This window comes from Hydra vulgaris, chromosome 12 (genome assembly GCF_038396675.1).
Source record: "Hydra vulgaris chromosome 12, alternate assembly HydraT2T_AEP".
Lineage (NCBI taxonomy): Eukaryota > Metazoa > Cnidaria > Hydrozoa > Anthoathecata > Hydridae > Hydra > Hydra vulgaris.
The window spans coordinates 24570612-24598565 of NC_088931.1; the positions used below are offsets into that span (position 1 = coordinate 24570612).

The 27954-nt window shown below is 28.0% G+C and overlaps 1 protein-coding gene across 1 annotated transcript in view; it reads left to right on the plus strand.

Moving 5' to 3' along the window:
• Positions 1 to 16721: 16721 nt before the first annotated feature.
• Positions 16722 to 27954, plus strand: part of LOC100215214 (exosome complex exonuclease RRP44) — a 57765-nt gene continuing 46532 nt past the window's right edge. The window contains exons 1-6 of the mRNA XM_065812654.1: positions 16722 to 16982; positions 20309 to 20371; positions 21570 to 21664; positions 21833 to 21907; positions 21998 to 22119; positions 22704 to 22780. Coding sequence (XP_065668726.1) covers positions 16764 to 16982; positions 20309 to 20371; positions 21570 to 21664; positions 21833 to 21907; positions 21998 to 22119; positions 22704 to 22780 — 651 coding nt within the window. The 5' untranslated portion in view covers positions 16722 to 16763. The remainder of the gene's footprint in view (positions 16983 to 20308; positions 20372 to 21569; positions 21665 to 21832; positions 21908 to 21997; positions 22120 to 22703; positions 22781 to 27954) is intronic.

Below are 27954 nucleotides of genomic sequence, written 5' to 3' on the forward strand. Positions count from 1 at the left end.
TTGGAAATGCTTTGCTTCTCAGCATGGGACGCCATACGTGGTACTTAACTCCGCAACTCTGTGTTTTCTCCTTTGGGGATAAAGAAGTTCCTTCTGAAACAAAGCTAAGAATGCTGTTAGCTCTGATTGAGTTTGAAGAGACAAATGAATTTCAGCGTTGTAAACCATCAAATGTACAAATTGGAGAGACCACAGAGCTACCTGAGTTGATTTCCGAGCAAAGCTACCTTCTCTTCAAACATTTTAAAATATCAAGAGCAAGTATAAAAGAATGGCTTAATAATAGTCTTAATACTATAGATGTTTTTAACCATCCTTAGTTGCTAGATTTTATTGCATGGATCAAAAACATATCTGTTGTAAATGATTGTGCAGAAAGAAACATTAAGCTCATTAAAGATTTTCTTTCAGCTACTAGAGATGAAGATCACCTTCAAAATGTACTTTTTGTAGTTAAAAAGTCTAGAAAAAACTTGACTAAGACTATGACTAAAAAGGAGCTTGGGAGCTGTTCAAAAAGTTGTATTTTTTGAGAAATGTTTCACCGCAATAAAATCTTAAATTTGCTAATAAATATTAGTTTTCATGTATTTTTTTTTGTATTTTCATATTTATAAATATAATCTATCAAGTTAAATAGTAGAAAACAATTGGAAATAATTTATACGCATCTAATTGTTTTGTTTTAATTTTCTAAAATGTGTTTTCTATTAATGTTAAGCTAGCTTAACATTAAAACAGTAAAACTCATATTTTACATCTAGCACTTCCTGTCAAAATAAAACCGTCAAATTTTTTTTAGTACTTATTTAGGTCACATAGAATGGGAATCAGTAGAGAGCTTTTTTTTTTTTTTTTGGGAAACCCTACTGTGCGCCGTCCAACAACCATTTGATGCGCATTATATTATCATTATATATACCTATCTTCCGTTTATTAGATATTTTGTCATTTGATGCGTATTTTGTGAGATATTTTAGTTGCCCCAATGCTTAACTAGCCGCGCCATATTCAATTGACTTAGTTGCCCCTAGCAACTAATTAGATTACACATTTCATTTTCCAAATAAGCTGTGAAGTTAAATGAAAGCTGAAATCTAGTTGCCTGAGGTAATTGGGCAACTTCTACTTTACACAAGTTTGATAAATAACTTCTTTGGTGTCTAAACGTAATAGCTGCACTCTTTGCACATCTACATAAGAGGTTTTCAGCTGAGCCCATGTGCTAAATTCACAACCATAAAAAGCAGCACTTCTTTATAATGTCCTACATGATACGGAGGCTACATTATAGTGAACAAGGAATATATATATATAGGAACTTATCCTCTTTCTGTATGTGCAGTAATAAACAAAGTAAAAGAGATAACAAAGCCAAACACAATTACTATAGTGGTCATTTCTCATGTACTATCACTTTAAAAAACAATAATGCAAAGTTAATGGAGTACTTATTGTCTAAATGTTATGTAAAGCAGCTTTTTTCTGCTAAGTGTTGGCATGTCTAATTTTCTACGAAGAATATGAAGCACTGTATCAGACAGTTTAAGTCATGAAGTTATCTAGTATAAGGGATGGTAGAGGAGAGCACAGGGGATGTGATTTATGATTCTCAGTAATAAACAGAGAAACACCCTGTTGCTTATCACTGTTTTAAAGACCTTAAATTAACATATCAAACTCCTAGCCCTACAGTTGTTGCAAACTATTACTACTATTCCCATTATGTCTGAATATCCTACAGCTATCAGAGCAAGCTGGGACTTAAAGTTTTGTAACAACTTGAGGGTTAGAGTTTGATACTTAAGCTTTAGACTGACAGAGCATAAAATATTTAAATGACTAACATATATAAAATTCATATAAAATTTATGAAATTTTGAAAGATTTTTTTTTAAGCTGGAATCCGAGTTGGTATAATTTTTCCGACTCCGACTCCAGCCAAAATGAACTCCGACTCCACAACTACGACTCCACAGTCCTGAATAGAACAAAAACCTGCATATGCATATGTGTCAACTATAAGTAAGTTGTAAATGATAAAAACTTTAATAATTTTAAAATTAAAACAGATCAACCACATTTATTGTCGGATTTAGCATAGGGCAGAGGACGGACATCCCCATCCCCCAAAACTACCTAGAACTGTAAGCCGGTGTCCCCTATGTGAAATATTTGGTTCGATTTGTCAAAAGCAGAGCTGACGACACCGGATGGGCTGAGGGAACACATCTCGCCCCCCCCCCTCACACTTTTTTTCTAAAGGACCTTTTTTTTTATTTAAAGTAAAATTTTGATATGGAGGACTTTTTTTAGAAATTGATGATGGTAATCTCCCACCCCACTTTAAAACCCTTGTCGTCGGCCCTGAAGAGTGTCACCAAGTAAAAAAGAGAAAAAAAAGAAAAACAAAATGATAGAGGCGGCGTTTCTCTTAGTAAAACAAGGCCATTCAAAGAACACAGACAGCATAAACATTACAGATTGGGTGAAGATACAGTTCTTAAGACTAAAATCTTTTTTGAGTTGTTGTCTCAACTACCAAAAATTATTAGAGTTTCGATAATCATTTTAAGGTGGCCATACAATATAATTCTGAAAATAACTACATTTTTTTCTGTTGTCTACCAAATCTTTTACAATATATTTTAGACAGTGAAACTTTCAGAGATGATTTAAAAATATTTGAACTATAATTATTAAAAAAAAAAAAACAACCTTTAATTGAACCAGGGAGTCGCTTAAAAAAGTAAAGGCTCAAAATATAGCGTAGAATTTTAGTTAAAATTGCCTATGATTATCTTTAAATTAATTGTATACAGCAATCAATAATGTGGTTATAAATGGGATGAAGGTTTTTTTTTTTAAAATTATGTTCCAGGGGGTAATATCTTTTGCGGCCGTGGCGCAGTGGTTAGAGCGCTTGCTTTATAAGCAGGAGATCCAGGTTCGAAACGAGCTCTGGACAAATTTTTGCGTCACGGTAAGGAGGCGTGAACTTTCCGGTTAAATGCACTTCCGCGGTACTCTGTGACAAGACCGTAAGGACTTCTTGGGGCACCTAAAAAAAAAATAAAAAAATATCTTAAATATTAATATCAGGTTTTTTATAAATACATGTTATTTATTACAAAAAAATCAAAATTTGCTTCCTACATTCCATGCTAAATATTTATGTGGATGCATGTTCAAAACTTCAATCAAAAGGGGAAAATACTTTAGTCAGGGTCTTCTGCACAGTGATGCTATTCACAAAAATGTTTAAACTGAGAAAAACAGTGTTTTATTTTTAAAAACTAGCAAAAGCATCCTTCCCCCACTGAATCCTAATTGAAATTTTTGACAGAATACTTATTGGTATATGCTTCATTAAAAAAGCAATGAAGAACATAATATATATGATAAACCGCTCAAAAATATTGAGTTTGGCATACACCTTTAATATGCAATAGCATATAATATTTGAATTGTTTTTTTTTTTTAATAATTTCTACATAAAAAAAAAGTATATTGAAATATAGATGTATATATGTTATATAGAAGATATAACTGATTTCTTTTTGAATATATTATTACTACCAAAAATATCTATAAATTTATCAAGGTACGAATTAAAATAAATTTGCAAAATAAAATTTATCTTAGCATCTTTTAAGGATAAATAAATAAATTTAAACTTTGTATATATAGACTATATAACACTTGTAAATAAACACTTTATCATGACAAAAGCAAAATAAAAACTCTTAAAAATGTTAAATGCTTTTGAGAACAAGCTCAATGGCATTTTCATCAACAAATACTACGTTAATATTTCCATCTGTAAAAACAGGAGCACCTGATAAAAACAAAGAAGAAGGTTGTTTGTTTTTTGACATCTTTTCTTTTACCAATTGTTACTAACAAATCTTCTGGCTCCGTAGACGATCCAAAACTACCTGCAAGATAAACTCATCAATCTTAGATTTTTTTTGAGCTCGCAGCTTACACCGCCTAATTCTAGTTTTATCAAGTATTTTTTTTGCTGCAAATTTAATCCGAATACTATCTTGTAGCCGGACAGTAGTAGCCATATTTCTGGAAATTGGTAATCCAATAGATTTTAAAACTTCTAATCTTGACTTTGTACCTGCATTAAACTGCTCTACTGTTTCTGAAACTGCGATTTCAACTTTGATTTGTTTGCAAAACTTAGTTTTAGAACATTTGGACCAAAGAACCTCATTCACAGATTCATTTTGATTTTGTGTCAGATCTAGCAAACAGCGATTAAGAAGCTCACTGTTTGGAAGATTTGTGAACTGTGGTCTTAAACGATCAATAAATAAATTTAGAAGTTGTTTAATACTACAAAGCTGTGATTTGTATCTCCAATATGTACACCAAGTATCAATATGCTTAGGACAGAGAAAATATTGTTCATCTAAAAATTTTGAACTGTCCTGAATCATATGTTTAAAAATGGCCCACACATCTTTTTGCATTAAATCAAGAATCTCACGGATAGCTTCCCCATAATAACTTTACATTTTATCAATCATCTTATCTGTAAGTCTATTGCAACCTCCAACTGTCTTTCCATCTGACCACTTGAGGCCTTTGTTCTTCCTTTTTAATTCCCTGAGACCATAATCCATCCTCTTCTGAACATGTCTAACACATTCCTCCTTTTCAACTTCATATCCGTTTCCGAAAACTTCACCACATCAATTTCTAACTTTTCCAAAACTGTCTGTGTCTCAGTCTCCAACAAACTTAACATACCTAAATGCTCCTAATTCCACTGACCGCAAATATAAAAGCACCATCGCTCTCCATGCTATCTGCTGAATCTTTGTGGTTTACTAAGCAAACACTTTTGAGTATTACATACCACTCATTAAACAATTCAGTACCAACACCAAGTTTGTTTTTTTGTTTCATGCATGTATGACATACTAAACTCTTGACAATAGCATCAATGATTTCGCCTGTCTGTATAGAAATAACAAAAACAACACCAATTTTTGAAGCCTGCCCGCGACGTTGCCATGTTCTATCAACTGTAACAGTTATTCGAGCAATCATTCCACCTGAAAGGTTGTTGTTGTAAACTGAGTTGAAACTGGCTGTAAAACTGAGAAACTAAACAAAGATTGGTTAGAGTCTTTGGATTTTGATATGGTTAGAGAATTACATAAAAAGTTTTTTGGGCGCTACACTTTCGCACCACCTCTAAATTTGCAGATTTTAATTGCAGATTCTGAAAGATCGTCGTTTAAAACGAAAAAAATGGTATTAAATGAAAAATTTATATCAAAGTAAAGGACTCTAACTCTAAAAAATACAGTCTTTGTTTTTAAAAATTTAATAGCCTTTAAACTCTCTTTTAAACAAGGCTGGTTCCTATCAGCCTAAATTTTTTTAATTTTGCTTTTGTAATAAAATGCAATTTAAAAGTAAGAAATATAACTGCAAATTTTTCGTATTTAATAATAGAATAACGAAGTTAATGACTTATAACCAATGACCTTAAAACAACGGTGTTTGCGCAAGAAATGTGGTGTGATGTGGTGTAATGTGATGTGATGGGTTTTTAAACATCTTTATGATAGGTGTGAGATTGATGGTGATTTCTGCTCATTATATTGTAAAAAACTTTTTTTAAACAAAACTTTTATAGAACTTTTGAACGACTAAATAGTCGACTTAACAAGAGTTTACGTTTTAACCTTAAATCCTACTCTTTTAAGAATATAGCAAAAAGCCAATCTGTCATGAACATGATTTTACATAATAAGAAAGCTTTCAGGGGAAGAAAGTAACTGCATAATAGGTCAAATAAAAAAATCAATATCCTAAGTAACCAAAATAAAAAATGGTAACTAAGGAATAAAAAAAATATAGGTAAAATAGGCTTACAAGAAATTCCCAAAAATATTACTTGCTGTTGGAATTTCAAAAAAAAAATTAACATGCTTCCTTCTGAATAGTTAAACCAAAAATTAAAGCCAAAAAAAAAAAATTTTTTTTACCTTTTTAAAAAGATTGTGTATGGCCGCCTTAAGAATATAAAGAGAAATGAACTGTACTTAAGCTACGAGTTAATAATTTAACTCAATTTCGGAAATTTGAGCCACAAGTAATTATCAAGCGTAAACTTTTCTTTAATAATTATTGATACTATTGATATTGCAACAATTGATCAGATGTTATAATAACGATTGCTTTTAACCAATTATAAAAGAAATTTAAAAATACATTTGATGGTAACAATTTAACAACTGATGGTGTAAAAGTTCATAAAATGAATTTTTATACTATCAGTCGTCAAACTGGGATCTTTTTTTAGATTCAGTCAGTAAAATAAAACTTGGATTACAAACAGAGGATTTGAAGGACCTTTTTTATAATTTTTTTTAAAATTGCAAACAACCGTAAGGCACCTAACCCCCTTGATACCTACTCACGCCGGCACTACATAGACTTCTTTACTTTAGAAAACAGCAATGCTGCAACATTTGTTAATTGTCAATTTGAGCTTAAGAAACAAAAAATTGATGTTAAACTCTGTAGAGAAGCGGTATAATAGTGCTTATGTAATGTCTAGATCATGGCCAACGGGTTTCGAAGAGGAGGAGCACAATCATCAGTTTCTAAAAAAAATCCTCTAAATTTACAAATTTCTAAAAAAAAAGAACCTTTAGAAAAAATATTAAATAATTTTCCGAGGTTTACTATACTCACTCCCTCAGGCCTACTTATTTTTGCTTCATTATTTACTTTCCTCCCCCCCCCCCCCCCCCTCCTTCTATATTAAACTATATTCCAAAACATGAAAAAACATAAGTGAGACAAAGCAATTATTAATTTATTTAAAAAATCTAAGCTTATTAAAATGACAATTTGCGTAGAAAAAAAAAAATCAAAATAATCTAAATAATCTAAAAATGCAGTTATAATGAGAGTTTAAGTTATGAAATCTTTCCAACTCTTAATGTTTTTGAACGAACGTGAACAAAAGAATATTTACAACATTTATTGAAACATTTCAAATGTTGATTTATAAAGGAAAAAGATCGTAAAGAATAATATGTTAAATAATCACCTGTTTTTTACATTTAGGATTTTTTCAAAGTAATAAATGTGATTTAATTAATAGACTTAGTGCTTAAAGAAGACTTTTCGGATATTGAGTCTGTAAGGCAAATCTCAATTACTTAATTTATATTTCCAAGGCCATCTGGACCATTTTAGTCAATGAGGCTACTCTTTTTTTTAATAGTGATTACAACCGTCTCTCAACTTTTTAACTTTGAAACACGAACCCTGACAAACAAGGCCACTGCGCAGAGAAACAGGTTGATATACATGAAACATGCAATAAATTTTTCTTTTTCAATTGAAAAAAATCAATATCTTTTGAATTTAAATGAAAGTCAAATGAAATTTTGAAACTGTTACCGAACTTAACTGAAAGTCAAACTTCTATTTTAAATTCGGTACCGAAGTCAACTTCGCCTTTCAGTTAACTTCGTAATTTTATTGAATATTCGCCGGTCTTTAACAATTATACAAGTTAATGACTGTTTTTTTTTATTTCTATTACCGTTAATTAACACCGTATTTTCATAAACCTCATCTGGATTAATAACACTTATGCAACACATTCACTGATTTGGATTAATAAACAAATTCCTTCAAACTATTAAGATGCAAAAAATTAAAATTAAGCTTTAATTTTTACCGGTTCATGATCTTTCAACCAGAAGAATGAGAATCTTGAAGAAACAGTTTTCACAGTTTTAATTTCAATTGTAAATGATAAGGAATTTTGTAATGCAATACAAGGTCATTGCGTTCTTCGAGTCGAGTTAAGCCGAAAATTTTTAGTTTTTGATTGTAACTAAAATGTTTAATTAACAATATTGCGCGTTGGTTGACACGTTTGAGTAGAGAAACTTACAAATAAAAAACTCTAGATGTGGTTTAACGTATAGCTGGTATAATTTGGCATGGTTACAAATCCAGTCTGGTAAATCATTGATGAAGAACAAAAATAGCATTGATGCAAGGACTGATCTTTAAGGAACGCCACTTGCCACCCATTTCCACTTTATTCTCCAATTATTATTCGTTGTTGTCCATTAGCTAGCCAACTAAAATAACCGTTTACACTTTACCGAGAACCGACGTGTTTTTAATTACAAAAAAAAAAAGACGAAAAATTTAACGACGCCACAATTGATAGAAATATTATACATTCACGAGAACACAATTATTAAAATATTTTATAAAAAAACCGAAAGATCGGAAAAACATATTGATAAGTTGAATGATGACAATAAAATTCTTAAAACTGAAGTAAACGATTTGAAAAAAGTTGTCGAATTTATTAACGAAAATACGACAAATTAATAATTGAACAAAAGGGATCGAAGGCGCAAATCCAGATAGAAATTTAGAAAGTAATTTAACAGTTAACATGAGAGACAAATTGACTGAGATCGAAGACCGAAGTAGGAGAAATAATTTAACGATATTCGATATAGAAGAATAAGTTGATGAAAGTTGGGACGATTGTGAAAGAAAAGTTCGTGAATTGATAAAAACAAAACTTGATCTTCAAGATGAATTCGTTATAAAACGTGCTCATAGAGTTGGAAAAAATGATAAAGATGATACAATAAAAATGCAGAACTATCGTGGTCAAATTTTTAAATTTTAAGGATAAATCAGCAGTGCTCGGTAAATATATAAAGACAAAACTCTGGGATCAAAGAATTTATGTGAATGATGATTTTAGAGAAAGGACAACCGAATTGCGGGGAAAGTGGAATAGTATCAAAAATTAACTGATCGAAAAAATGATTAATATCAAAAAATAACTGACCGAAACCCATTTAATGATTAATATCGAAAATGTGATTTTCAGATTAATATCGAAAAGTTTTTATTTCGAAATTCACAAATGTGGAACAATATCGAAAACAATAAAAACGGAATAAGATCGAAAACTCGTTTTAACGATTTACATCGAAAATGTGATTTTCTGAATAATATCGAAAACAGTAAAAACGGAATAAGATCGAAAACTCACTTTAATGATTAACATCAAAAATATGATTCTCTGGTCACACTTCTTTTTTTTTATATAAAAAACTAGTACTAGGAGAAAAGCCTAAGAAAGTTTTAATACTAAGTTCAATTTATGATTATTTTCTCCGTCAACTTTCACGGTATAGATGAGACACACCAGCTTGTAGTTATAAATCTTGACTTTGTTTTTCTTTTTTAGGGTAGGCGCGACATTTAATTTGTGTTGAGATTTTAACACTCCTTAAGGAGTTATTCAACTTCAGCAAATAAAATTAAGTTTTTTTTTCAATTTTGCTATTCAAAATTGTTAATATATAAATTTTTTTCAGAATAATCAAAAAAACATTTATAAAATTTATGAATAAAATTTTTTGTTTGAATAAGACCTAGTGTCTTTTTCAATATCGTCAATATAAAAAAACAATTCGTGTTTTTTTTTTTTTTTTTTTTTTTTTGGGGGGGGGGGGTGGTCCGACCTACCAAAGTAAATAAATAAATTATTTAAACTATAACTCTTTAGTAATATAAATAAAAGTAACTTGTTAAGCGCATTGCCAAGTAAATTTATTTTATAGCTCATTATATAGGTCTTGAGGGATCCCTTAAAATATTTTTTATTCAAAAAAATTTTAAATCTAGTGTTTTTGCATTCGATAGAACACATTTAGGGGGTGGGAGCAGCTTATTTTCAAAGTGTTGTTTTTTGGGACATCCTAATATATATATATATATATATATATATATATATATATATATATATATATATATATATATATATATATATATATATATATATATATATATATATATATATATATATATATATATATATATATATATATATATATATATATATAAATATATATATATATATATATATATATATATATATATATATATATATATATATATATATATATATATATATATATATATATAAATATATATATATATATATATATATATAAATATATAAATATATATATATATATATATATATATATATATATATATATATATATATATATATATATATATATATATATATATATATATATATATATATATATATATATACATACACTGTGTGACAAAAGTTATCGTACACTTTAAAAAAATTATTAACTCTTAATTTAGAATAAAAGAAATGCAAGGAACAAGTTAAAAACTGAATAAAAACTATTTGATTTATAATTATTTAAACAAAAATTGAAAAAACAGAACAAAAAAAAATTTTATTTTAATATCTTGATGAAAAAGCAAGAAAAGTAACAAAAAGAAGGTGACAAAAGTTATCGTACGCTTTCAAAATAGTACACTTTGATAAATATTATGGGAACTAAACTTATACTTTAGTATCGTGTATTTTGTCCTTTAGCTTTTACAACAGCAGCAAGACGTCTTGGCATCGATTCAACGAGTTTTTTGTAATAGACGGATCGATTGATTCCCACTTCTTTACAATTTGGACTTTTAATTGTTCAATGGTGTTTACACCTGTTCTATCTATTCGTCTATCGATTTCATCCCATAAATGTTCTATTACATTCAAACCAGGGCTTTGGGGTGGATGATTTTGTATGTCCCAACCTTTTTTTTCCATTCATTCCATCACATCTCCAATACCAAGATTAAGTGCTTATTGTTCAACATTTTCTTTAATAATACGTTTATAGTAATGTTTATCCATATTTCCTTCAATAAATACTAACTTTCCAACACCTGCTGCCGACATACATCCGCAAACCATTACTGATCCATTTCCGTGTTTAAATGTTCGGACTGTAGTTCCATTTTCTAAGCAATTTTTTGATGAACGCCGTACACGAATTCTACCATCAGATCTTTTTACATTAAATTTAGACTCATCTGTCCATAAGACTTTATTCCAGAATGATTCTGGCATATCAATGTACGTTTTAGCATAGTTTAATCGAAGCTTACAATTTTTATCACTAATACAAGGAACCTTTCTTGGAACGCGACTCACTATTCCTTGTCTTTTAAGACTTTGAATGACTGTTTTTGGACTAATTTTAACCCCCAAATCGTTTTCTATTTTACAAGCTAAAGTTTTGGCACTTACAAAACGATTTTTCTTGATTGTGGAAGCTAAGCTTCGTTCAGCACGCATATTCAGTTTTTTTGGACGACCACTTCGGGGCAAATCAGCTAATTTTCCGGTTTTTTTGAACTTGTTAATAATTGAAGAAACTGTGGATTTTTTAGAATCAACAATTTTTGCAATACAATTTAACGATTTTCCTTCATTCCAATGCTTAATTATTAGCTTACGAATTTCTACAGTTGTCTTAACTCGTTTCAAGCTCATTTTACTTTTTTTTAACCAAAAAATTCATTTAAAACAATTGAAAATAATCTTAAAGTGTTTATAGTTTACTTTATTTTCAAAAATGTATGAAAAATGGTGGACATAACGGTTTGGAGTTAAATAAATATTAGTGTACGCTAAGTGTACGATAACTTTTGTCATCATCTTTAATGTACTTTTTTCAAATTTTGAGCCTAATTTTAATGTTATTTCAATATAAATTCCAAAAAATTCATAAATTAACAAAATAAATACTATTAAAAAAAAATTATAAATAATTTTCATTAAATATAGCAGAAAAATTGTGTCTATATTGAATATTATTTTTTTTTCTTAGCGTACGATAAATTTTGTCACACAGTGTATATATATATATATATATATATATATATATATATATATATATATATATATATATATATATATATATATATATATATATATATATATATATATATATATATATATATATATATATATATATATATATATATATATATATATATATATATATATATTAACACACAATGATATAGCAAACATAAACTTAAATAAAATAAAATTATATAAGTATAAAACTACTCTTATTTTTTATATAAACAGGGGCAAATTTACGGGGGAGGTAGAGTTGAAAACGAAAGCCATTTTCGACTTAAATTATGTTTTTTAAGAAATATAATCGGCTAGTCGGCATTTGACACACTCCAGTCAGCAGATTTTTAGTTTCGAGAACCGTTTTATTTTTATATTTAGAAAGCAATCAAAAATCGTTCCCCCTCATATTGTTCTCAGTGGGACTAAAATGAATCTTATACTCAAAAAACTTATACTTAATAAATAATTACTATTCTTATTCTTATGTCATATCAAGTGTAAGTTTATTTTAATATAAAGTATATAATGATATAAAGTTTTCGTACGCTATTGGAACAATATTACTGCTATAAGTTCAAAACACATGCTCGTTTCACGTCTAGGGTAAATTGACCTATTTCTGATCCCGTATTAATTCTAGCCATTTTTTAAAAGCACTAAAATCTTTAATGAAGAGTAGGATTGTTCTGTTATAAAATAAAAAAATAATATTTCAGCTTAGTAATTTTTAAAAATATTCAGTTTAAAATATACGAAGACTTTCCGATGCTTTAAAAATATACTTGAAATATTTAATAATTTTTGTCTCGGTTAACTCAATGTTTGGTATTTTCAAAGTTTTTATGATTACATTCAAAATAATAAGAAAGATTATTGAAAAGAAATAATATTATTAAAACTGTATAATGTCAATAATTCTTTTAATTTGTGAATTTCTATATACAATCAGAATTAAGTTCAAATGGCCAGAAATAAGTCTTTCAGCTAGCGTCTAAAAATCGATACCTAAACACATGTTAACTTTATTTTTTTTTAAAACTTTATATAATTTTATTCATCGTTAAGAAACCTATTTAAATCTTAATTTGTTTGTTGCGATGTGAATTTATTTTTCTAAATGATAAAGGCAAAGTGGCCAGAAATTGGTCAGTTAACCCTATATAACTTTTTAGCTATATATCGATATACCAAGATAAAACGGCTAAGACTTATAAAAATTACAATAACTTTGAAATGTACTGTCATATAACTATATTATAACTATACTACAATCAAGATGTACAAATATCTTTGCCTAAGACAAATAAAATGTGTTAAAGTCTTATATTCTTATAGTTTAATATTATTATATCTTAAATAAAGATATAATTATATTTGACATTTTTATATTTCTGTTAACAACTAAGCTATTTATTCTACAAGTCTCTACAAAATCTTTTCTAAAAATCCGTATTTTAAAAAAACTTTTTAAAAAAATACTTTTAATTTAGTATTTGGGAATATATTATTTAGTGTTTTTTGTAAATGTGTTTGTATAGTCATAATTAAATATTTTTAGGCATTTGATAAATGCATAAATATCCATAAATGATTTATGGATATGAAATATTTTAGGCAGATTTCCTTTTTATTTTATAAGCTGATGAAAATCTGTGTTTTGTTTTTTGCTGCATAAGATGATGCTGGATCTTTTTGACTCTTTTTATAGATTTTTTTTTGTGCTTTCTTGGTAGTGGCTATGCAATGCAGTGGTTATTACAGTTAGGTTTCCTGAACTCTGCAGTTGCTCTCAAAGAGGCTGGTTGCATCAACAAAATAAAATATGAGAGTATTAACAATGCCATGATGTGCATGGGTGGTGTTTTTATTAGTATATTTGGTGTGAACTGTTGAAGTCATATAATGAGCATTTTGTAACAACTTCAAGTTGATAAAGAGAGTACTAATTGGGATATCACAAGGATATTTATTAGGTCCTATCTAATTTTTGACCTATATTAAATTGTAATCAATTGTAATCAGAAAACATTTCATCTTGGAATTCATAGTCAATTGCTGGAACTCACTTTATCATATTACTGTCCCAGTCACTTATTTATTTATTAACAAGACTCAAAAGTGACATTTAACAAAGATGGGTAACCTTATGGACTTATGTCTACCTTATCTGGTATATACATACATATCACAATCCATCTAATTATTGTGAAATCTTGTTTTCTAACTTTTTTTTGCTTTCAGTCTGCACAACTTCATTCAATCACCTATTTCTTTGTTTTTTTGTTATTCTTCTATTCGAAAATTGCACTCTTTTTGATGCTGTTTCTTATTAAATTAACTAAACCCTTTTTGTTATTTAATATTGTTGGACATATTGATCAATACAATTTATAGCTTGATTTTAGTGACACTAGCCATACTAGCACTAATGCTCAAAATTTTTGCTTTTTTCAATATTTTAAACAGATAGTTTATTTTTTCCCAGACATAGTTCTAAAGTTATTTTTCACCCAATCCTGAAAAAATTCCACAGTTTTACTAAAAAATTTTGCAGAGCATTCTTTAATAAACTTTAAATTATTTAACAAATACTTAGCTGATTTTTTGTTGTTTTGTTTATGGGAAAATGCCATCTCTGGTTCCAATTTTTAAAAACTCTGGAGGTTCCCAAGACCCCTGTATTTATTGCTTTTGTAAACTACTAATCATTGCTTTAAACAAGATTCTATCATACTTTAAATGGAGGTGGCAAGGTATGGGGAATTGCTTTTGACATATCTAAAGCTTTCAATAAAATCTGGCAAGCTGATCTTCTTTATAATCTCTTTTCATATGGTGTACCAAGAGAAGTTTTTAAAATTATTGAATCATTTCTTTGTAACCCCACTATTATAATTATGCTTGGTTAGCAACACTCTGTTTTATTTTCAGTAATCTAGAGTGCCACTAACTTTCTTAATTTGCCCTATATTGTTTTTAATTTGTATTAATTGTCTTCCTGACAATCTTATCTCTAAAATGGCTCTATTTTCTGATGATATAACTGTAAGCTCAAGCCTCTACTAAAAGTCATCACTTTTTGATCACGCTTGATTTGGGTTTTTCTTCTGTGACAGTTTCAGGCCTGCATTAAATGGTAAGTTTTAACCTTAGCACAACTTAGTTATTTGGTGCTAATAGTTATAAGAGTATTGTTGATATTCTTATATTGATGAGTGGCATGGGGCAACAATCTTTTCTCTCATTATTCTTTGTTATTCTTCTTTTTCAGAAAAAGTTGTATCATATAAAGATATGCAAAACTAGTTAGCGAATGCTTATATAAATACGCTGTAGTATATATAAGCATTTGCTGTAGATATTTATCAGCCCTGGGAATTAGGAATTGAAAAGCAGCCCTCAGAATTAGGGTCCACATTCAGTAATATATATATATATATATATATATATATATATATATATATATATATATATATATATATATGTATGTATATATATATATATATATATATATATATATATATATATATATATATATATATATTATGTATGTATATATATATATATATATATATATATATATATATATATATATATATATATATATATATATGTATGTATATATATATATATATATATATATATATATATATATATATATATATATATATATATATATATATATATATATATATATATATATATATATATATATATATAGACCCTTTTTGACAGCATTTGCTGCCCAAATTCAGACATTGAGGACCATTTTTTAAAATTTTCATATGGAAAATATTGATTTTTTTATGAAAAAATGCCTATATAGGGCAACGTTCCTGCAACATTTCGTTACAGCAGGCATTGGCACGGGGATATAGCTGCCAAAGTTATTTTCCTACAATAGCCTTTAATATATATATATATATATATATATATATATATATATATATATATATATATATATACATATATATATATATATATATATATATATATATATATATATATATATATATATATATATATATATATATATTATATATATATATATATATATATATATATATATATAGAGAGAGAGAGAGAGAGAGAGAGAGATATATAGAGATATATCAGTGATGGGGTGTTCCAAAAAGGACTTCAGATTTAAGAGTCAAAAAAAGATGACTTTTTTTTCGTTTTTGGTATCCAGGTATCTCTAAAAATTTATATATATATATATATATATACATATATATATATATATATATATATATATATATATATATATATATATATATATATATATATATATATATATACACACACAAATAGTTTTAAATGTATTCTACAAAATTCTACCCGCTCTTTCTGCCAAGCTTGAGCCTCTCTCCCATCGTCATAAAGTTGCATCTCTTTCTCTTTTCTACAAATACTATCATGGTTGCTACTTAAAAGAACTATCATCTCTAGTTCCATCAACTAAAACTCATTTTCGCTTGACTTGTCATTCAACAAAATCTCATCCTTTTACTGTATCTGCCACTGCATGCTCTAAAACTTTTATTTATCTAGTTTTTTTCCCTGCACTCTAACCCTTTGGAACTCTCTCCCATCTTCATGTTTGCCTGACTCATACAACCTACAACTTTTCAAGCCTTCTGTCAATTGTTTCCTTGCTCTATAAGTCTATTCTTTTTTTTCTCTAGTAAATTCTCTAGTTGCAATTTTTGATAGAAATTTTTAAAGAAGTTAATAAAGATATAGTAATTTTGTTAGATAAAGTTTTTAAAAGTATATAGCAAATAGAATAAAGTTTTTATCCTGTGTTTAGGCTTTTATTGAATCTTTTACAAAACTTTTAGTATATAACAAGGTTTCAGAAATTAACAATACTTTTTAGATAAATAGTTTTTATTTATCTAAAAAATTTAGTTAATTTCTGAATTAATTATTTTAAGATATTAAAATTTTAAAATTTTAAAATCTAATTAAACAGATGCAAAAATCAAAGATTTTTGTGAAGAAAACACGTAAAGGTGGCATCATTAAAATAGTCCGTGAGCATTACTTACGTGATGATATATGGTGTGGCAGTGAGGGATGCACCCAATGTGAGAATGAAACTCCTGTTTTAAGTTCAAATCCAGAAATGCCTTCTACTTTATGTGATTATCCACATTACTTAATACTTGACACAAATGTTGTTCTTCATCAGGTATTCTTATTACTGTATAGGCTTAATTGTTTATTTGGAAAATTTATTTAGTTTTAAAGTGAGAAAAAAGTTAATTAAATTAATAACAGTTATAATAACTGTTATTAAAAGTTATTAATAACAGTTATTATAACTGTTACTCTTGAAAATTTTGAATTTTGAAAGTATTAAATTATTCTTTTTTAACTGTAATATTAAAGTTGTTCTTGACAGACAGTACTTTCTACGAGAATTCAATTCCAATTTCTGGATCAAAAATTCACTCGTGAATTTTCGGAGTGGGTTCAGAAATTGGAAATCGTAGTGAGGCTTCAAAATATTGGTGGTTTACATGTAAAGTTGTTACATTATCTTCATCATTTTGGAGTTAATTGAACACTTTATCTGATGAAGCAGTCATACGTTCAGGAGAATGTATATTTTTGATTGCATCAGAAGGAGCGTTGTGGGTGTGTTTTGTACATAGCTATTATATTTTGTTTGTATATGTTGTATTGTATTATATTGCTTATTATGCTCTTGGGTGTTCAGAATTGTATTTATATTCAGTGGAAACTTCTATAACTTGTGAACAACACAAAGCAGCAAAGTGCATTTTTTAAAACTAGATCTGTAGTACCACAAGGTTCCATTTCCAATCAAAATAATTTCTTTCATTTTCACCAGAATAACTCTCTTGAGAGCATTCTCTTTATATTGTTGTAAGAATTTGATGCAAAAGAGTCTAATGCTAAGTTTGTCTTACGCTAAGCTTGTCTAATTCTAAGAAATCATTCTTAGATAACTAAATATTGTATTTTATCTTGAAAATTTTTTGTACTTTTTAAAAATAAGATTTTTGGAAAATCTTTAATAGTGTCATTAACAAATCTGATTCTTTAGTCCTATAAACAAGTTCAATCTCTCATATACAGTGAGGCAAAAATAGTTGCTTGTAAAAATGTATTGCTTGTATTTTTGTTGGTTTTGCTTAAATAAAACATTTCATTGATGTACATTTTGGTTTAACAAACTCTTCAACACATTTCAATATACCATTTTAAAAAACCTGATCCTGAAATCAAATACATTCATTTGATTTCAGGGTCATATTCCCATACATAAATTAATAACTTTATATCTAGTAAATTTCTAGGCCATGTGAGGTTTTAATTTTTTTAGGATGTTACAAACTTGGCAAAGTGTTAGAACATTTAAACAGTTAAAAGTGTTATAGTTGCAACTTGGCAAAAATATGTCAAAGTTCTGGCTAAAAATATTTCCATCAATTTGAATTATTAACTCTATCTTTTAAGATTGTGTTTAAGAAAATATGAGTAAGAAGCAACATTCAATGTGTGCAATAAAATGTTACAATAAAAATATCATATAAGTTGTGTGCAATAAAATAATGTTATTCAACTTGATTCACTTAAAACAGCAGTTAAATAATTGTGGCCCAGGGCCTACCAAAGACACTTGGCATTTTGTTTATTCAGCAGTGACTTCTACTTGGTAACTCAAATAGCAAAATAGATAACAATATAAGCTTCAGCTTTAATTAGAAATAATTAGTTATATTTAATTACGAACAAACAGTAATGTCTCATTTTAATGGCTTATCTAAACTTTAAAAGACTCAAAAAACTGCACAATGAGTCACGAAAACACGATGATGAGATGGCATTCCAAAGCATTGATGTGCAAAGAAAGAAACTAGCGAAGAGATGTTTTTAGAACATGAAGGGACAGATACAGTAAAAGGATATGACTTGAATAAATGATGAGTCAAGTGAGAATGAGTTTTGGTTTATGGGATATGAGATTCAACAACCATGATAGTGTTAAGAAAAGAGAAAGAGGTGCGACCTTATGACTATGGGATAGTAGCTTTTATAATATATTTTGAACTTCGTCAAGCAGAGAATCGGCATCTTTAGAAGAACCACCCCAAATATGATGACAGGGATGAATAAGATATTTGAAAGAATAGAATTGGGAGTAAATAAATAGCAAGCATGATAGAGGTAACTTTAGCTGATGCTAACTTTGTCTCTATCTGCAGTGAATGATAATCCGACAAGACCTAAATTAGAGGACTCAGTAAGAGTATTGCCATTCACCTGTAAAGGAATATCAATGGGATTTCTATTATCAATACTTGTTTGAAGTATATAACTGAATTTTGCTGCAGATTCAAAATTGGCTGCTTTTTTAAGTGATTAAGATGGGATGACTTTTTGTAAAGACTGGAATATATAGTTGTTGTGTCAGTTAATTGAGCCACTTTAGAGGTAAGATAGTCAGGAAGATCATTAATAAAGATGAGGATCAATACAGGACCAAGGGTAAAGCCTTTTAGTACTCCAAAAGTCACTAGAAATGAAGAATGTTGATCTTCAAGGATGACTTTGGTACTGCGGTTAGAAAGGAATGATTTAATAATCTCCAAAACTTTCCAGCAACTTTGCAGAAACCACCATGTCAGACTTTATCAAAAGCTTTTGATATTAATAGCAACAGCCCTTGCCTTATTGCCATCATCTGATGCATGATAAAATCTTTCTGTTGTAACAGTTAACAAGTCAGCTGTATGTAAGTTGTTGGATTCATTTATTTTTACTGTATCTTTGTAAAAGCTGAACATCTGGCAATCCTAATTTGGTAGTAGTTGGAGGGGTCACTATTGGATGTGTTGCAAGTCAAGGAATAATAGCTATCAGCCAAATTTAAATTAGTTTCAGAAGGAGCAATTAAGTCTGTAGCATTTTGCAGGAGGTAAGGTTAACTGATGAAAAGTTACTTTTAAAGGCAATAAGTATTGTAAAAAATAGATTGAAACACTTAGGCATTGGTAATCTACGTTTATCTGTATAACAGATAAAAGTAGGTTTTATTGTGAATATAACAGATATTAGATAGTATTAATAACAGAAAGTTAACTTCTTTTAGCCTTTGCTTAGAAAAGCAAATCCTACAAAGCAGTGAAACATAAGACAGTTTGTACTGGGTTTCGTGTTACCGGATAATTTTACTGGATTTCATGACCTGACTATAGAAATGATTTTTACAACGTTAATAATCAAAACCATTAAAAGATCAATAATCAAATATTCTTATATGTTTAACATTAGTTTTTTTAGTATATTACTTGCTTTTATTTTTGTTTCTTTATTTCTTTATGTTTTGTTATGTTTTTATATATTGTTTTATTATTATTACTTTGGTTATTACTTGTTTTTATTTTTGTTTCTTTATTTTTTTAATATTTTTTTATGTTTTTATATATTGTTTTATTATTATTACTTTGGTTATTACTTGTTTTTATTAATTTAACTTACTCTTAGATGGATGTTATTCAAGATGATGTTTTTAAAAACATTATATTACTCCAAACTGTTTTACAGGAGGTAATATTTAAAATTAAAAACTTTTTTTTTTGTTATCATGTTTTTTTTTCCACCCAAAAAATGTTTTCTTTTGGTTTTTGTCTAGATTTCTTGGTTTTTATCGATTTTTTTAGTATTTTTGATTACTTATTTTTTATATAATCAAAATGGGTTTACCTTTTTAAAAAAAAGCTAATAATTTTGAGATTATTAGATTTTATGTTAAAATAATCTAGTTTTTTTTAAAGTGTGAACATACCGCATACAGTTTTTTTTAAAGTGTGAAAACTGCATAACAGCATAACTATGTAAAGCTAACTAAAAATAAGTCATAAATAAATAATATTAGGAAATTATGAAAAAATAAAAATCTTGGTTTGCCAATCTTTTTCCAATGCCTTTTGCCGATGTTTGATAGTTCAATAGTTTTTTAGATATTTAATGTTAAATGTTATTGTTTTTTTTCTTTCTTTTTTTTTTTTTCTTTTTGTTTATTTCATTCATTAACTTTTTTTTTTACTTATGCTTTCATTACCTTATTACTTTTTTTTTTTTTTCAGATATTTCATTTTCTTTTCTTCTTTTAGAATATTTTTTTCTTTTTTGTTGATCTAAAATAATAATTTTTCGTTTAATTTATTAATTTTTCCTTTTTATTTTTTACCTTATAAATTCATATAAAAACAAAATTATTTAAGATTTAATTAGCTGAAATGCTCTTTTTCTGTAGTTTTTTTACTTTTTATCTAATTTTAAATGAGGTATTGTTATTTATTTTTGTCAATAAATTTCAAGTTGAAACAGAAATTAATAATTTTATTTTATTTTAACTTAGAATTCTGTATTTATTTGCTATATTCATATAAAGCAAAATTAATTAAAACTTAGTCAACTGAAAAGTCTGAAGTTTTTAATGATAGAAAATAGACAAATTTGTTTTTAAAAAATTGTTTTTATTGAAGTTTTTAATGATAGAAAATAGGGTGTTTTAAAAATAAGGGTATTTTTAAAAAAAATTTGTATGGAGAATTATATTAGATTAAGTTTTATTTTATTATTAAATTAAATTATTAAATTAATTAGAAAAAGGCTTTTTTTTTTTTTTTTTTTTTATAATAAGACATTTTTTCATAAAATGTTTTATGAAAAATGAATATAATTTTTTTTTAGCTTATGATCATTATGTCAATGAATATATTTTTTTGTTATCATTCATAAGGTTAAACACCAAAGTTACACTGCCTACAAAAGAATACGAGAAGTTATAGCAATGAAACAAAAGTGTGCATATGTTTTTTCAAATGAGCATCATATGTATGTTTTTTTTAAATGTTATTTTTATATTGTAGTGGAACATGGTAAGGCCAAAGATTGGTGTTTTATGGGTGTTGTGTTGGGTGTATGGGTGTTGTGTTGTTGGATGGTGTGGTTATAAGTGTTACTTTTTTAATTTAGTTGAACAAGTATAAAAATTTTATTTAGAAAAACATTCACATCTCGACAGAAAGGTGAAACAGCTAATGATTACAATGATAGATGCATCAGAGTAGCCACTAGGTAACTGTTGTTCATTGACTAGTTAATAGTTATGTTTGTTAAAAAATTTCTAGTTTATTAATTTAGGTTTCATAAAATTTCAAATTTCAGTTATTTAGGTAAGCACATTGGAAGTAATGCAAATAAAGGAAATGAAATAAAAGTTGTGCTTTTGACAAATGATAAACTTAATCAACAAAAAGCACATCAGGAAGGAATTAATGCATTTACAGGTTAGCTATGTTTTTATTTTATTTCAAAAAGTTTATATTCGCATTATTTAAAAAAATCTATAAAAAATATTTTGAAATGAAAAAAAAAGTAAGTTCATACCTAAAGCTTCAACTTTTCATATATGACTTGTTTGTTTATGTTTACTTTATATTTGTTTGGTTATGTTTACTTAAAGTATATAAATTATAAAATTAATAAATTTAGTTTTGCTTAATTACTTTCAGTAAAAGAGGCTCAGTTACCCATTATGCTTTTAAATTTATAAAAAAAGTTAAATTAACTTCCATTTTTTAAATTATTTTAATTTAAATACACAAGAATGTATGGAAGAATAGATTTGGCCCAACATATAAGCTTTTATAAATAGACGTTCTATTTTGCATCATTAAAATTTTAACTTATTTATTATTAAATACTTCACATTGGTATAATTAAAAAATTTTGCAAGATTGTGCCAATAATTTAACTTTTTTTTCTTTTTATTATTATATTTTTTTCAATTTTACAAAAGTTAAGGCTTTTAAAATTTTTAAATTAGTTTATAAATATAATAATTATACGTTTTTATTATTTCTATTTCTAGTTGATGAATATGTGAAAAACCTGAATGGACATTCCTACTTGATTGACAAATTAGCTAAAACTGTATATTTAGAAAAGGTAGAGAATATGTTAGTACTATCTTTTTTTTAAATTATTTTCACCTCCTAAAGGCCAAGGGGCTACTACTTTGAAAGTGACTGGGGTTGAAATTTGACTGGGGCCAGGGTCAAATTTGATAAAAAATAACTGGGGCTGGGTTTGTGACCAGGGCTGCATAAACATTAATACATCTTAAAGTAAATTTTTTTAATTCCAACTTCATATTATTTATATATATATATATATATATATATATATATATATATATATATATATATATATATATATATATATATATATATACATGCATATATATATATATATGCATGTATATTTATATATAAACATCATCATGATCAATATGATCATCATTATCATCATCAATATCATCATCATCATCATCATCACCATCATCAAGCTTTAGCCTTCCTCTTTTATGCTGTTTCCCTAATATAAAAAATCTTGAATAATTTGCATGGATACTTTAAAGGATATACATATATTTTTATCAATATTTTCACTCCCAGCAAGGCTGCAAGCAACCACTGGAAGAAAAAAGATGAAGTTTACAGTAGGTAACGATTAACAGACGACTTCAAAGATCGCAAATTGTATGAATTAGGAAAACAAGATACAGGGAGCGAATTCCAAAGAACTGATGTTTGAGGAAAAAAACTAGATAAATAAGAGTTTTTGGAGCACTTAAGAACAGTCACAGTAAAGGTATTAGATATACTTGAATGACGAGTAACACAAAAATGAATTTTAGTAGATGGCACAAGAGATGCTAACTCTTTAGAGCAGTGGCCATTTTAGTATTTATAGAAAAGGGAAAGAAAAGCAACATTATGGCGATGTGGTATTTGGCTGCAAGAGCAAGTCCAACTATGTTTAAAATGCATTTTTGCACCTTGTCTAAAAGAGAAAGTGCATCATTTGAAGATCTGCCCAGATATGGAAACAGTATTCCATACAAAGATGGATTTGAGATTTATAGAGATAAAGAATAGAATCCAAAGTAAAAAAGGGACACATACAATAAAGAAATGTAACATTAGCAGATGCTAATTTTGCAATTGATTTGATATATGGCTTCCAAGAAAGATTGGAAGTAAGAGTTAATCCTAGAAGATAAAGGGTAGATGACTCATTAAGTACATTACCATTCATAAATATAGAAAGATCTAGATTATTGCAATAATGATTGGTTGAAAAAAAGTTGAGTTTTATCTGAGTTAAAGTTCACCAGGCACTGAGAATCCCATGCTTTAGCATAATTGAGATCCTTTCAAGCTCAAATGCCCCCTTCAAGCAATCAGAGAGTGTTGCCTTCTTAGAATAAATATTAGTATCATCAGCGAACAGTGCCACCTTAGATGAAAGAATTTCTGGGAGATCCCTAATGTAAAAAAGAGTATAGGACCACAGATAAAACCTTGAGGAGCCCCTGAAGTTGTAGGATATAAAGATGAGTGCTGTCCATCGAGGACATCTTTTATGCTACGATTAGTATAGAAGGATTCAATAATCTTAAAGATGTTACCTGATACACCATAAGAAGAAAGCTTATGATCATTATATCAAATCTTATTAAAGGCTTTAGAAATGTCGAGAGCGATAACTTAACTTCTCCACATCTATCTAATGCATGATAAAACCTATCAGTTATTTGTGTTAACAAATCAGCAGTAGAATGAGAAGACAAAAATCCATATTGATGATCAGAAAGTAAGTTATTAGATACAAGATGAGAAATTAAGTGTTTGTTAATTGAAGACTAAAAAACCTTGCTTATAATAGGAAGAAAACTAAGGGGACATTAGTTGGACAAGTCAGATTGCTCTCCAGAAAAATAGGGATAACAGATGCCGCTTTCCAGCAGGCTGGAAAACAAGACTCTGATAGGCACTTGTTGAATCCAGCTCCAGGTAACATTTCTGCAAGACTAGGTACATTGAATAGGTATATTGTCCTGACGACAAGCTGTAGAAGAGTCTAAGCAGGAAATCACTTTGAGGTGACAAAATCTGAACCATACAAGAGTGGTGGAACTACAAATTTGCCCCAATTATAGGCATTGTTAAAAATTTTCTCCAAAAATCACGAGAGCCTAATTTTTGAGATAAAATATGAGATTTCGTGACCTGAGAATAGCAGGCTTTGGCATTAGACAAAACCTTTTTACAATGGTTTCTAGCATGGCCTTCTATAATAACAGGCCTTGATCACGCAAAATGCCAAAAAACTGATTGAACTTTTATTACTTTTTTTTCATTTAAGATTGTATTTTCATAAAGGTGTATTGGTAGTCTATGTTTTCAAATAAAAATCTTATATAAAGACAGAAATATAAAAGGAAAAAATTATAAATCGCCAAAAATGAAAAACACCATCAAAAATTGATTCGTGCAAAAAAAAAGTTTTAGCAATGTATCTCAACTGGGTAAATATTTACAAATCCAAATATATTGAGAGACATAAAGTCTACTGAGGAAATAAAAAGCATAACAAGAAAAAAGCATATTAAATTACAAAGCTAATTTTCATATGAATTATGATTTTTCAAATTAGTATTTTCGTTTTAGATTCTTTGCTTCTGCTGGGAGTAGTAATTAGTGCATAATTCTATAGCAAAATATTAGAATATATTCTGCATTACTTTTTTGTGATTTTAATTTGTATTAACTGCTATTAACTGAAATGAGTAACACAAAATGTTCTGCATAAAGAGCCAATAGCACCGTGAAAAAAAAATATATATATTGACCAATGGACAAAGGAATTTCATGTCCCCCTAAATTTTTATTTTGCTTTTTTTCACATAGTCGGCTACGTAAACTATAGCCACTAATATAGTTTTATTAACTGAGCTTTCAAGATCACGTATATTATCCAGTATTTCTTTTTCATCAGTAGAAATATCTCTACAACATATGACACAAATATGACCATCAATACTATCTACAAGAATGTCAAGTTGTAATATCAATTTAGTATGTTGAATAAGAATTTTTTCAATTACTGATTTAGCATTTATAAAGTAAGTACCTCTAGATCCCCTTCGAAGCTTAGAAAAAGCTTTTTCAAGTGGATCTGTTGAAAACCAACCTATTAAGACATACTTAGTTGGATCAATTCAGCCGTAGCATGTATGCTTTATTGCATTGCTGGTATCTAGTGTAAGCTATTTTACTTGCTTATCTGTAGAATTTATTAAATTTGACAGTTCAGCAATATCTCGTAGCAGTTGTAACTGTTGATCACCAACTGAGTAGAGTTCTCCACAAAACTCATTTCTAAAATGCCAGCACCAGGTGCTTTGACATTAACAACATTCCAAAAAGAAATAACTTTTTTGATACAGTAGTACTTTCAAATGCTTTATTTTCAATCTCTGGATGCATTCTTATGGCAGCTACTGTTTACTACTACACAACTACTACACATAAAACAGACAAACAAAACTTTACAGATTGTCTCTCTATTGGTTTTGGATAAACTGGCTTAGCTGCAATCTCAGAGAGTTTAAAAAGACTATTGCACTCAGTTTTATATAAAGTTTTCAAATCACTCCACTTAGCCAAAGCCAGTTCTCGATTGTGCAAAAATTAAAGCTTACCAGTCTTTTCTTTCAATCAATTGTTTTGTATAGATTTTAAGAGATGCACAAAATCATATAATAGATATAATCATGATGTTGTTAACCATGGTTTACTATCAACTGTTTTAAACATTTCAAAAAATTAATGATTTACAGGGTTGCCATAAGTATTTATTGCCAGTGTCTTACTATTATCAATATTATTTATTGTATCAACAATTTGTTGACATAGAGCAAATTGAAGATTCAGAGGAAAGATTTGCAACAGGTCGAGCTTTACATATATATTCTGGACCTCCAAAAAGACATTTAATTATAAATGATATTGTTTGAGCTAACTTTTCAGGGTAGTTTACTGCATGACCAAACAAGGCACCTCATTGGTAAAGTAATGAAGCTTTGATATAAACTTCATCAATTAAAAGTATGGAAGTTCTTTTCAATGGATCTAAATTCATACATATACTATTTATAAAATTTAGTTCCTCCATTAAGATTATTTTTGACGGTGTTTAAGTCCGTATACTTGGCCACTTGTAGTCAATACACATCGTATAAACTTTGTCACATAATAACTGGAGTATATAAAACTTTACCTTCATTAACTTTTCTCATAGCATTAAGGTGCTCAAATAGAAATTTTGACTTATGTGAACTTTCTTTATTCTTTAAAAATCTAACTGCTTCAAACAATCGTATAAACTTCGTCACATAGCAAAATACTTGTATGCTCTACATATAATAACTGAAGTATATAAAACTTTACCTTCATTAACTTTTCTCATAGCATTAAGGTGCTCAAATAGAAATTTTGACTTATGTGAACTTTCTTTATTCTTTAAAAATCTGCCATAAATAAAGCTGATTTTATTTTTATTAATTTTAATTTGTTTACAGTTGAAAATGAAATGTGCCATTATAGTAAGCTAGAAATGAATAATCATTGAAAATATCTAAAAGAAATAATGGAACACCAAGTTTGTACATTTTTGATTGCTTCAAATATTTGCTTTCAAAAGTTGCCTCATCTAGCCAATGCAGTCGACATACTGCTATATAGTCTGAAACATTAGAATCTGTTCTTGGGATAGCATCGCTCCATCTTTTTCTCTCCTCTGGATTCTTCGGGAATTTATAAACTGATATTTTGTTGAAGTAGAGTGATAGTTCAACTTGCAAAGAAGTATGCAGCATTTTAAAGACATTTTAACTATTAAAATATCTTATCATTAGTATGACAACACTTTTACGTCTTGAAGTTATGATGTCTAATTTATAAACTAATTAAATTTAAAAGATTTATCAAAAAACCAACAACAACTATATTGGCTGAAAAAAAAATGGAAAGGACTTGGTCAATTTGATCAGAAATAACATCAAAAAAAGTGCATTCTTTTTTGCATTTCTTGCTGCAGTCAAGAGATGAAGAATAGCAATATAGAACATAGTGATAAAGGTGATAGAGTGAAGTGGTGCTAAACGAAAGCACATTAAAGAATAGTCTGTGAATTCAAACCTAGTTCAATGACAAATGGGTGAATTCTTACGAATGTAAACGCTCAGGCCCAGCATGTGACAATTGGAGTCTTTA